This window comes from Perognathus longimembris, chromosome 28, assembly GCF_023159225.1.
Source record: "Perognathus longimembris pacificus isolate PPM17 chromosome 28, ASM2315922v1, whole genome shotgun sequence".
In the NCBI taxonomy this organism is placed as follows: domain Eukaryota; kingdom Metazoa; phylum Chordata; class Mammalia; order Rodentia; family Heteromyidae; genus Perognathus; species Perognathus longimembris.
In genome coordinates, this window is record NC_063188.1 from 656746 (window position 1) to 669889 (window position 13144).

At 42.1% G+C, this 13144-nt stretch overlaps 1 protein-coding gene across 1 annotated transcript; it reads right to left on the minus strand.

Moving 5' to 3' along the window:
• Positions 1-359: 359 nt before the first annotated feature.
• LOC125344052 (olfactory receptor 10Q1-like) lies at positions 360-1298 on the minus strand. Its single transcript, XM_048336656.1, has one exon. The coding sequence runs from the start codon at positions 1296-1298 to the stop codon at positions 360-362; it is 939 nt and encodes a 312-aa protein (XP_048192613.1).
• Between the last annotated feature and the right edge of the window lie 11846 nt (positions 1299-13144).

The window sequence follows — 13144 nt, forward strand, 5'->3', positions numbered from 1 at the left end:
CTGAGATGATGTCTTTCCACCACTTTACACAGTTTATATATTTTAACCATCCTGGCTTTTTGGCCAGAGAAGTTTTGTTTGGATCATCTCACAGTCTTCCATTTGTCTATGTCTTTGTCTCTGACATTGCTCCAGATGATGAGTGGAATTTTCCATGAGGAAACAAAACATCCACAAAAACTTCAGTACTGCCAACCTAAGGGGCAGACAGTTCTACAGGCACTTAGAACCATGAAGCCCCTCAAATGGAGATTTGGAGCCACAAGCCATGCCATGAGATGACTGCAGGTTGGTGAAAAATGAACTGGTTACTCCTGTTAGGCCATAACTTCCACTTCCACTTGGCCTAGGAAGCTACCTCATGGGCTGTGGCTTGCCAAGATTCTCCTGAGGGCACCCTGGACTTCCTTGTTTCTCAGACTGTAGATCATAGGGTAGAGCATAGGGGTTACATTGGTGTAGATTAAGGACACAATTTTGTCCTGTTCTGGGGTGTAGCAGGACTTGGGGCGTATGTAAATGAATATTGCACAGCCATAATGCAGAAGAGAGACAAGCAGGTGGCCAGCACAGGTGGAAAAGGCCTTGCTCCTGCCCTCTACAGAGCGGATTTTGAGGATGGCAGTGATAATGAATCCATAGGAAAACAGGATCAGCAAAAAGGGAATCAACAGGATGAGCATGCAAACGAGGAAAACTGCAATCTCATTGGCCCGTGTGTCTGAGCAGGCCAAGTAAAGCACAGCAGGGATGTCACAAAAGAAATGGTTTATCACATGGGACTGACAAAAGGGCAAGAGGAATATCAGTATGGTGAGGGTGAGTGAAAGTGCAAAGCCACTGATGCATGCCACACCCAACATCTGCAGGCAGAAGACCCTGGTAATGAGGAGTGTGTAGCGCAGGGGGTTGCAGATGGCCACAAAGCGGTCATAGGCCATTGCAGTTAGGAGAAAACACTCTGCCCCACCCAGGGCAATGAAGAGATGCATTTGCAGGGCACAGCCCAAGAAGGGTATCTTCTGGTTCCTGGACAGAAAATTGGCCAGCATGTTGGGGACAATGACTAATATATAGCAAATTTCAATGACAGACAGGTTCCGGAGGAAGAAATACATGGGGGTCTGGAGGCAGGTGTCAGTGAGGGTAATGAGTACAATGGTTGTGTGCCCTGCTAGAGTGATGAGATGCATGATTAGAAAGAGTCCAAAAAAGAAGATCCGTAGCTCAGCCAGGTCCCCAAAACCGAAGATGATAAACTCAGAGCTTAAGGTGTGGTTTGTCATCCATGGGCCCATCCTATATTTCCTTTTTAGAGCCCCTGAGCAGAAAAAGACATTTTTCTAGTAATTCAACCCATAAGACATCCTGGAACCCTTTCCACAGATGGGAGTGTGGCTGGTTCTTCCACAATTAGCTCTTGCCCTCATTGTACTGTCTTTTAAACAATGTCCTCTGCTTCTACAGAATGAAGAACTTTTCATTTGAGGTCATGTTATTTCACCTGTTCAAAGATGAACCAAGATGAGTGAACACTACATGTGAAATCATTTTTCAGAGATCTAAAGACAATGTTTGTGTCAGAGGTTGTCTACAATTTTGAAGAACTGTCTGAGCAACTCGTTATGGGGTTGAACTTGATGAGCTAAGTAGGTTTAAATGGAAAGTGGGCCTGCAGGGTTCTTGATGTTGTTGTGGGGAATTTCTTTTAGGTCCAAGCCCAGGACTCAAACTTGGTGCATGATCCTTTCATTCACTGACTAACTACCAACTGAGCCATGCCTCCAGCCCCAAGTCAATCTTAAACACTTTTGACACTGTGCATTAGATCTATTGTCCTTTCCTTACAATATACCCTCCAAATGCTCCGACTGCCTGCAACAAACGGACTGCGAATACGATTCTAGAGAGAAAAAACACATACTCTGCAGTAGCTGCTTCCTCCCCCGTGTTGCACAGAAGCCCTGGACACGTGTTTCTTCTTTCCACACACCTCCCCTACCCCACTTATCTGCTTAGTCCTTTTTGTTTCCACAGCACTGAGGGCTTCCACAAGCATGTTGCTTACCACTGAGTCCTGTCATTCCTTGCTTATTTCTGGATACTTCAGTAGCCTGTAAGCTCCAAGATTGAATAATGGTGTCGTATCCTACCTGTTAAACAACAGTAGAAGTTAGAACTGTTTATTGAGTGAATAACTATTAATCATGTCTCCATCCAACACAGTTAGTACCAGCCGATGGCAAAGGGCTGGGCCAAATGGCAGGGTAACAATGAACAGGACAGTCCAGTCAGGAACAATGACAAAGGTGTTTGAATGAACCTTTGGCTGATTTGCTTCCTGGACTTCAGAGAAGTTTAATTCTTCCTTGCTGTCAGTGCCTAGTTTCTTTCTATTCATCTTTTCATCACAGCAATGAAAAGGAGAAAATTTTCTAGAGATTCTAAACATTTACAAAACCTAGAATCAATTTGACTTAAGGACTCTGTGGAAGTGGGGTTGATACTGAAAATAGCTTATTTTTAGGAACGTTTCATTTCTACTGGGACCATTGAGTCTCAAAGTAGGACCAACGAAACCAAAGAAAACATTTGTATTATATCTTTGCTTGACATAGTGATTGCAATTCTAGTTTCTAAGCCATTTACATCTTATACTGAGAAATATTTCAATTTTTATTTACCCAAAAGACACATAGAAACTTTGAGCTAGACAGATCCCTCCCTAGTAGGCAATGTGCCAAAACTCTACTTTGAAGATCATCACAAGCTTTCTTCCGTAGGCAATCCACCCTTACTCTGGCCCTACCACTGCTTCTGCCCTGTATGTCACAATAAGCTCGTGCCCCAAGTCCTGTGTCCTGAGGAAGCTGAACCTCGGCATCCCCCCTAGCCATGTGCCCTAATTACAGTCTCAAGAACCCAGCTGAGGGCTGGGGATATAGCCTAGTGGCAAGAGTGCCTGCCTCGGATACACGAGGCCCTAGGTTCCATTCCCCAGCACCACATATACAGAAAACGGCCAGAAGCGGCGCTGTGGCTCAAGTGGCAGAGTGCTAGCCTTGAGCGGGAAGAAGCCAGGGACAGTGCTCAGGCCCTGAGTCCAAGGCGCAGGACTGGCCAAAAAAAAAAAAAAAAAGAACCCAGCTGAGAGGACTGAAAGCTGAAAGAGGCCAAAGTGACCAGCCTCCTTCCTACACCTTGAACTTAAACCCCACTGTGACCCAGCCCAACCTCCCACCCTCTGCATGAACAGCCTTCCCATGAGCCTCTTCATTGTTCTTGATAACTGTGAATAACATTCTATTTCTGGGTCATGTTTCTCTTCTCCCATCAGTGCTGTGAAGGTATAGGGATCATTTTCTTGTATTAGGCGCTAAACCTTGAAACTACTGAAAAAACACAAAAATGAAAGTAAGTGAAAATTCATGTTCCTTTCCCCACATTCTCCACAGAGTCATAATTAACAGTGGAGGACATTCCTTTCCCCATTTTGTCATATAAACATTCTCGGCCAGGTGGGAGGTGGTGCCTGTAGTCCTAGCACTTGGAAGATTGGGACAGGAGAATTGTAAATTTGAGTCCAGGCTTGACTACATAGCAAGTTCCAGTCCATCCTGAGCTACACAGACTCTGTCTTAAAAAACACACACACACACACACACACACACACACTAAAATATATCACACATATTTGCACATTAAAATGTTAAATGGGATCATAGTATACATATGGGCTGATTGCCCTAATTACAGTAATATGTCCCTTAATCATATGTCTCTGAGAGGTTTTCAGTCACTTCATATTAGTTTAACTACAGCTTTGTATAGTGTGGACACACTGCAATTTAATGAATTATAATTAATATTAGTAACACAAAATATTAATATGTAAATAAAACATAGTAAAAATAAATTTAATCATTCTCTTATTACTTTGATGTTTAAGTTTTTGCCATTTTCTTTTATTATATTCCATGCTACAAGAGCACATCTCAGAGTCCAGCACAGAGCAGTAATCTAGCTGGAAGGCTGCTAGAGTATCCTTTCCTGTTCTTTTTTCATGTCCCCACACACCTGTAGAGAAGAGGCCTAGGGTTACCTCAGAAGGCCAGATCCATGCCTGAACTGGAAACTTGGGGAGTAGCCTTGTCAGATATTCTACTGTTACCAGGTGCTGTTGGAGAGCCCAAAATGTATGAAGAGCCCATGTTCGGAACAGTATTGGAGGAGGTGAGTGGCTTGGATCCAACAGAACATCTTTGGAGAACCCAAACACTGGCTTTCCAGCCTGTCTGGACCATGAGGAACAGTCCTCACTGTATTACTAATGGCTCTTCTGAAAAGTGTGTCATCAAAGGAGCTGCTACAGGCTGTAACTTGCTTTAAATAGTGACAAAGGCAGGATCCAGTCCTCGGAGAGGTCAGGAAGAAAGCCATCGCAGGATGTACCCTATGGGAATGCATTCCCTAGGTCACAAAGCTAAACTCAAACTCCAATGGCCATTGCTTTATTTTACAATATTAAGGCAGATCTGCTAATACTATGTTGCTCAATTACCTATGTATGAATGGATTTCCAGCTTATTCAAGCAGCAGAAAACATATAAGTTTGGTTCAGGTTAAATGTAATGATCATACCTTGCAGGGAAGAAGTTAAAAGTGGGTAATGGACATCTGAGACTGGAGGCCTCTTGAGTGTCCCTAGCTCCATCCTGCTCAGATTCTGTGGCTCTGCGCAAGAACTAGAATGGATCATAGAGTTCTCAGGGCTTCCATTTTGAATCTGCAAACGCAAGCTCAGCAAAACAGCTTATTTAATTGAACAATGTGGTAAATAAGAATTATGAAATCTTGAGAATGGCAATACTCAGCTATTTAACCTGCTTAATAATTGGGTAAAACTACTATAATGTCTTGGAAGCTTTCACCCCTTGCAGGAGCAGCACAGTTCAGACTTCTAGGCAGCAGCAAGGAGAAAGAAACATGGATCTAAACCTATTTGAACCTAGTTTCACACACAATCCTCTTGAATAATTCCAGCAGTTTCTGCCTCTGCCTGCACTGCCAGAGGTGCTCACAATTTTGCACAGTGGGCACAAGTACTTTTCTGGCTACTGTACTGCTATTTTCCCCCTTCCTCTCTCTCCCTTGGCTGCAGTTCCTTAAACTAAATGTCTTTGTACTTCAGAAGACACAAAGGCAATGGTATATTTATTGTTCTAGGCACACATGGGATAAGTTTTGTGAAAAGTTCCATGATGTAATCTTGCCCTGTATGTGAGAATTACCAAAGCCAGTTGCAAAATCATTGTCTTCCTAAAACAAGCCAGCAGATGGCAGAAATCTACAGGAGTCTGAGGACGAGGTCTTGCCTAGATGCTGAGAGCATGTGCTCATGAAAGTACAACACTCTTGCAATGGGTCACTTTAGTACCCACTGATACCACCTCAGTATGAACACCTCAACATTGAGCTCAAACTAGAGAGTAGAAAGGAAGAGGCTTCAAATATAAACGTAGAGTATTCATGTGACCCCTGACTGCATCTGGCCCATGCCAGCAGCCCTCTCCTGTGATCTCTTTGGATGGCTACTGCTATATTATTATTATTATTATTATTTTATAAATTTGGGGGGAAAGGCAACTCAGAGACCTGCTGCTTTTGCGAAATCCTAAATATTCTAAAGCAGTGAGAGTGAGTCCTAGTGTACTGGCATATAAATAACTTCACTGCTGAAGTACAGAATGAATAACACCCATTGTTATGGATAATGGTATAGCCAACAGAACCCTGGCCCCCATAAATGATCTAGAATGTATAACCAACACTAAGCATATGGGGAGGTTCAAGAGAATGAATTCAGAATTCGATTTCTTTCAAATTTATCTCACAATATCTAAAGACTTACTTGGTAGGAAAATTCATTGTGGAAGTAGATTTATATTTGGGACATCCTATAGGTTGGACTGTTATTATTGGAGCACTTAATAGCTGTCATTTGATCTTTTTACAGAACCACTTATGAAATACTTTAGGCAATGGTGGGTAGGAATTATTTAGGATGAGAAAATAAAGAGTAGACTTTGGGCTGCAAATATACCATTGGTTTAAATAGCTAGGTTCAATGGGTCAAGAAGCACAAAAATACGTGAAATGCTAGGGGTGTGTGTTCTGGGGTACCTCTTCTCTTCCTGGTTTCCTATAGGAAGGAGATGTTCCATGGATGTGATTAAATATACAATTGATTCACATTTCTTGGTCATGTGTCAAAAGTTTTGAGTATGGAGAAATTGGTTTCTTTTCCTTTCCAGTTCCACTTGGCTCAGTTGAAGTCAGCCATATTACAGATGTAAGCATGCATAACAGACTCCACACATCCTTCCAATAGTAGTTTCAGGCCTAGAATAGGAGATGTGTATGGAATTGACAAGTCCATTTGTCTCCTGCAACAAGCTGTATCTACCAACCAGCTGTATCTACCAACCAGCCAGACTCTGTAAAGCCTGGTTTTTGTTTCCGCATATGTTGGCACATTTTTGGTATTTCTCCCTTGGCTTAGAACTCATTGCCAGGCATGCGGTGTGCCTTGCTATGAAGGAGGATGCACAGTTTACTCGGGCAAGTAGAAGTATAAGCTAAGAAATGAAAAAGAATTCTTACATATGGTGCACTCCAATTACTAAACAACTTGGAAACATTAGCACGAAACTGAGCATTTTGAGGAATAGGAAGGGACCTATACTAATAACCTCATTTGTCTAGTGTGCTGACTCTATTTCCAAACATTGGTCATATTCACAGGAGCTATTCAGATCTTTAGGGAGGAGACACAGTTCAATGCACCATAGTCAGGAAGGATGCGATGAATTCAGTCCTTTCCAGAAGTTCAAGGGGATCTCCAAAACAGCCATTTTACTGCCAATATCCTGGGCTGCTCACATTCAACTAAGTATTTTAACTCACAAAGTAGAACCACAGAGTCTAAACTTGTTCTGTCTCGCTTAATTGTATCTGAAAGCCTAGAACACATAGTATCTGATGGAAACTCTCTCAATTCCTAATGTAGGTGAACACAATTCTTCTTCTGTAAGATTCAGTAAGAACACAGGATTCAAATGGTCAAAAGTAGCACATATCAATTCCAGTAAACCATGATAATATATGAATGCTAAGTTGGGGACAATGATTGAATCCTTGATATCCAACACAGGACTGGTGCTGCCTTAGACTAAAACACCATCAGGACTTCATTCTTTTATCACTGTGCATCTGTTGAATTATTCATTCTCTCTGAAGATAAGTTTGTTCTATATATTCTTTTTTTTTTACAGTATCAGGGTTCAAACTCAGGGCTTTGCATTTGCTAGATAGGTGCTTTATCACTGAGCCACTCCTCTAGCACTGAATTTTCTATCTTTAATACTGGAAAGCATGGCCAACAACTGTCAAATTTACAAGTGACAGACCATATGTGGAATACTTAGAAAATTCTATTATAAAAGATCTTTTGGACTCTGTGTCTCTAACACTGACTAAAAGTTAGAAAATCCTTCTGGAATTGGTCAGGCAGTGCTGGACAATGAGACAGCTAGGAAGAGATGTTGGAAATACAGTTGTCAGAAAGTTCGTACAAAGTACAAGCTCGTGAGCTCAAGATGTAGCAGTCAATGGAGACTTTGATATACCTTCCCACTGGGAAAGGTAGGTATCATTACCTTAATGGGTTGACATGAAATCTGCCTCATTGCCAATGCCAGTGCTCCTGTGTCAAGCCACATCCTTGGCCATTATAAAAGAGAAACTAGAAAGGAATAACACACCATGGAAAACCAACCTGAGTAAGGAAATTACTTACTGAAGGTACACAGGTAAATACATTATTTCTCTTTTCCACTAACTTCTGTGCTTCCTGTATACCCTCTGTGCTCTCAGTTCTGGAATAGATATTTGAGTTATGTGGAAGCTGGGCCCCTAGTTCCCTAAGAGTTTGAGAAATCATGTGCATCTTCGGAGCATAAAATGTGAGACCAACTGGAAGACCTTCAACTGAGATGCTAACGTAGCAGCTCAGTAGGACTCTTTTCCTTTCCTTTACTACTTCCTTCATTGGCCAGAGCAGATTCCCTCATCATCTGAACTCTCCCTTCTTTCCCAACATTGTTCTTGGTTTGAAATTTTTAAATTGTTGCCCATTTGTCTGATTTTTTTTTAAGTTTTTATTATAAAACTGATGTACAGAGAGGTTACAGCTTCATATGTTAGGCATTGGATACATTTCTTGTACTGTTTGTTACCTTGTCCCTCATACCCTCCTCCCCCCTCCCCGTTTCCCCCCCGAGGTGTTCAGTTCGCTTACACCATACAGTTTTGCAAGTATTGCTTTTGTTTCTCTTAATTTACCCTTTGTCTCTCAATTTTGGTATTCCGTCTCAATTTCCTAATTCTAATACCAGTATACACGGTTTCCAATATACTCAGATAAGATTACAGAGATAGTGTAGATACAATCCAAGAAGGTGATACAAGAACATCATCAACAGTATAAACTACAGATACACATGGGATGTTGAAAGTAGTTACAACTGTGATATAACAATCATTTCCATAAAATGGAGTTCATTTCACTTAGCATCACCTTATGTGATCATAAGGGTAGAGCTATTGGGCTCTTGTGATCCTCTGCTTTGGCTTGCCTAATCCTGTGCTAATTATTCCCAATAAGGGAGACCATAGAGTCCATGTTTCTTTGGGTCTGGCTCACTTCACTTAGTATAATTTTTTCCAAGTCCTTCCATTTCCTTACAAATGGGGCAATGTCATTCTTTCTGATAGAGGCATAAAATTCCATTGTGTATATGTACCACATTTTCCTGATCCATTCGTCTACGGAGGGGCATCTGGGTTGGTTCCAGATTCTCGCTATGACAAATTGCGCTGCAATGAACATTGTTGTGCTGGTGGCTTTACTGTGATTTTGTTTGTGGTTTTTTGGATAAATACCCAAAAGTGGGGTTGCTGGGTCATAGGGGAGTTCTACATTTAGCCTTCTGAGGAATCTCCATACTGCTTGCCAGAGTGGCTGAACCAGTTTACATTCCCACCAACAATGAAGTAGGGTTCCCTTTTGGCCACATCCCCTCCAACAATTGTTATTGTTAGTTTTCTTGATATAGGACATTCTTACTGGGGTGAGATGGAATCTCAATGTTGTTTTGATTTGCATTTCTTTTATGGCCAGTGATGTAGAGCACTTTTTCATATGTCTCTTGGCCATTCTCATTTCCTCATCAGAGAAGTCTCTTTGTAGGTCTTTAGCCCACTTGATGAGGGGGTTATTAGTTCTTTGCGGTTTTGTTTTGGAGGAAGGTAATTTTTTTAGTTCTGCATATATTTTAGATATGAGGCCTTTGTCCGTTGAATGGCTGGTAAAGATCTTCTCCCAGTCTGTGGGATTTCGGTTTATCTTGCAAGCTATGTCCTTTGCTGTGCAGAAGCTCTGCAGTTTGATGCAGTCCCATTTGTCCAACCTTTTTAAATTTTTAAATTGTTGCCCATTTGTCTGTTGTTTTTAAATTGTTGCCCATTTGTCTGATCTGTTTTTTTTTAAAGAAGAAGAAGAAGAAGAAGAAGAAGAAGAAGAAGAAGAAGAAGAAGAAGAAGCAGCAGCTCTGGGGACTCTAAATGTGGCTTAGTGGTAAAGTGCTTGCCTAGCATGCATGAAGCTCTGGGTTCAATTCCTCAGTACCACATCAACAGAAAAGGCAGAAGTGGCACTGTGGCTCAAGTGGTAGAGTGCTAGCCTTGAACAAAAGGAAGCCAGGGCAGTGCTCAGGCCCTGAGTTCAAGCCCCAGGACTGGAAAAAAAAAGCAGCTATATCCAGTTGTTACAAACAAGAGGGGGGAGGGAATAAGGTGATAAGAGACACCCAGCCCACTCCTATGTCTTCAAAAGATTGAACCAAAGGGATGTGCAGCTCTATGGTAAGGTAAGGTGGTATGGGAAAATGCTAGAATTGACAGTACAGTTATATATAAACCAGGTGAAGGCCCAAAATACTGTAACTTAGAACTGTAAGAGAAACAGAGTCTTAGCACAGACCATTCAGTGATGAAGTAGCAGGAGGAAAGAGAGAATCTTGGTAATCTCCAGAGACACAGGTGTAATCCAGCACATAACAAGCACTCAGTCTAATTACACTTGGGATCTGGATAGTGAACTGCCACTAGACAACAGTTCCCTGGACTTCCTTGCATATTCATAAGGTACCATTACTGGGAGCCATCTTTAAAAGGGTCATATTGTCTGACCTTAATCTTTGGGGTCTTAGAAACCTCTGTGTTTTCATATCTCTAAGACCAGATTGTAGCCTTCCTAAGACACAGTGTGGGCCCATGGAAGTGACTGTGACTTTGACACAGTTCATGCACAAACCTTTGTGATGATAGAAAGCTCATTTTGTGGTGCCGGGGGATGCAGAAGGCACTTGCACTTGACCTCGGCAAGTGAATCTTTGTGAACAGGAGTGAGATCTGCAGTGTGCAAATTCACAAACAGTCTGAGACTGAAACCTCTCACTGTGGTTGTGGCAAGCTAATCACCTGATTCCTGGAGCTTCTCCCCAACCTTGCCCCAGTATAGACTGTTGATTTCAATTCAAGGCCTCCTTCTTGGTAGGCAAATGCTTTACCACTGAGTCATGCCTCCAGGCCCTTTTTGTACTGGTTATTTTGAGATAGCAACTTACCAGTGGCTCATGCCTATAATCCTAGCTACTCAGGAAGCTGAGATATGAGTATCGCAGTTCAAAGACAGCCCAGGCAAGCAATTCTGTGAGATTCTTATCCTAGATTAACCACCAGAAAATCCAGAAGTGGAGCTGTGGCTTGAGTGCTATTAGTCTTGAGCACAAAAGCTCAGAAACAGTGTCTGGACCCTGAGTTCAAGCTCCAGGACAAGCACACAAGCACACACACACACACAAAGACAAGGGATTTCATGTGTATGCCTGGACTTGTTTCAAACTACAATCTTCCTAATCTCAGCTTCTCAAATAGCTAGAATTACAGGCATAAAAATTAGTGCTCATCCAGGGGCTGGGAATGTGGCTTAGTGGTAGAGTGCTCGCCTAGCATGCATGAAGCCCTGGGTTCAATTCCTCAGCACCACATATACAGAAAAAGCTGGAAGTGGCGCTGTGGTTCAAGTGGTAGACTGCTAGCCTTGAGCAAAAGGAAGCCAAGGAGAGTGCTCAGGCCTTGAGATTAAGCTCCAGGACGGGCAAAAAATAAAATTAGTGCTCATCTAAAAGACAGTTGGCAGGACTTTTTTTGAGTACTACTAGAGTTTAAACTCAGGGCCTTATGCTTAAGATAGCATTCTACCACTTGAGCAATACCTCCAGCACTGGTTTTTCTTGCTGCTTATTTTGGAGATGGGGGTCTAGTGAACTTTTTTGCATGAGCTAACCTTGAACTATGAGCCTTCTCAGTCTCCTGAGAAACTAGGATTACAGAAGTGAGCCATCAGTACCCAGCCCAAAAGATTATTTTTTTGCCAGTCCTGGAGCTTGAACTCAGGGCCTGAGCACTGTTCCTGGCTTCTTTTTACTCAAGGCTAGCACTCTACCTTTTGAGCCACAGCACCACTTCTGGCCTTTTCTGTTTATGTAGTGCTGAGGAATTGAACCCAGGGTTTCATGCATGCTAGGCAAACACCCTATCACTAAGCCACATTCCCAGCCTCAGATTATTTTTAAATGATCTATAATTTCAAAGAAGATATAAATAAATGTTAATGAATTAAGAAAAATGATCTAGAGCTATGAAAGAATAATTAAGAGGCAGAAATTCTTAAAAAGAGAAAGAATCAGGGAAAAATGGCAGATTAAAGATGTCTACCATTTTGATTTGGCAAATGAGGAGAGTCCAATAGTGAGAGACTACATTCTGAAGAGAAAAAGAGAAGAGCATCAGAAATGACAGAGGTCAAAGGGTAGCAGAAAGGCATAGAAAAATGAAGACAACAGAGAATAGAATCAAGTAGTTCCAAGCATATCCCCAGGTTTCAGGAAGCAGAAACTGAAGACAATGTCACAAAGTAAGTCAAATGATCCATGTGGAGATGGAAGTTCTAGTTACAAGATAATCCTACATCTACCACAAGATTTAAACTCAAGACAGGAGATTTATGAAACAGTGACTGCTCTGATGAGGAAAGCTAATCTCACAAGAAAGAGAGAATAATGACAAGGCATCATCTTAAGAGCGGGGCTATTATTTGAGACTGTGATACCCTGGAGATCTAAAAACAAGGAACATTTACAACTCAAGGATCTTGAAATGCTCTGTCAGAGTCTAGGTGGAAGATGGACATCAGAAGTGGTCAAGGAGAAAGATAGAAAGGATCTGACTTAGTCCTGTGGATAATTTCAAGCAGTTGGGAACTCCACTAGCAGTAAAGGGTGCCTTAGTGACCAGGGACCCCATCCTCCTTGGCCAGGAGAAAGTCCCATAGCCTGAAGATCCTATGGAAATAAAACTGATCTATGGCTGGTTCATATCCAGCCTCCAAAATCTCCTGGATGTGTTGTTGCATGCTATGTGGGTCACAGTCCTACACCCTTCAAATCCCATGACACTCACAGACTCCCCACCACCACCACAGGGAGGTGAATTGTTAGGCAGAGCCCAAAACCACTGACACCCACCCATACAAACTGCATCTTGGAATATCTTTTCTGATAAAACAGAGGACCCAGACCAATGTCCAGATCCTCTGAAACATAAAACATCACAGATGCCTCCTCCTCCACAAAAAGAAGTGAACTGCTGGATAGGATCTGTACGCAAGGAGACCAGCAAGCAAGCAAGCAGAGTGACAAGATCCCTCAGTTCTCTCCCAGCCAGTGCATAACTCAGACCCCTATGTGCTTTGCCTCCTTCTTAATAAATCTGGAGATTACCCTGAGGCTTGGACACTTGTATTCTGGGAGATATAAATGGTGAGTATATGGAGCTAGTGTGAGCCTGCCTAGCCCACAGGCTATAAACTCCATGAAGTCATTGATAGCCTCAAGTACCCAAAGAATAAAAGTCTCTACACTGAAAACAGCCCAAAAGCAGACAACTAAACTTTCTCCAA

Excerpts from the sequence above, each read along its gene's own strand:
- LOC125344052 (XM_048336656.1), bottom strand. The coding sequence starts at position 1,298 with ATGGGCCCATGGATGACAAACCACACCTTAAGCTCTGAGTTTATCATC.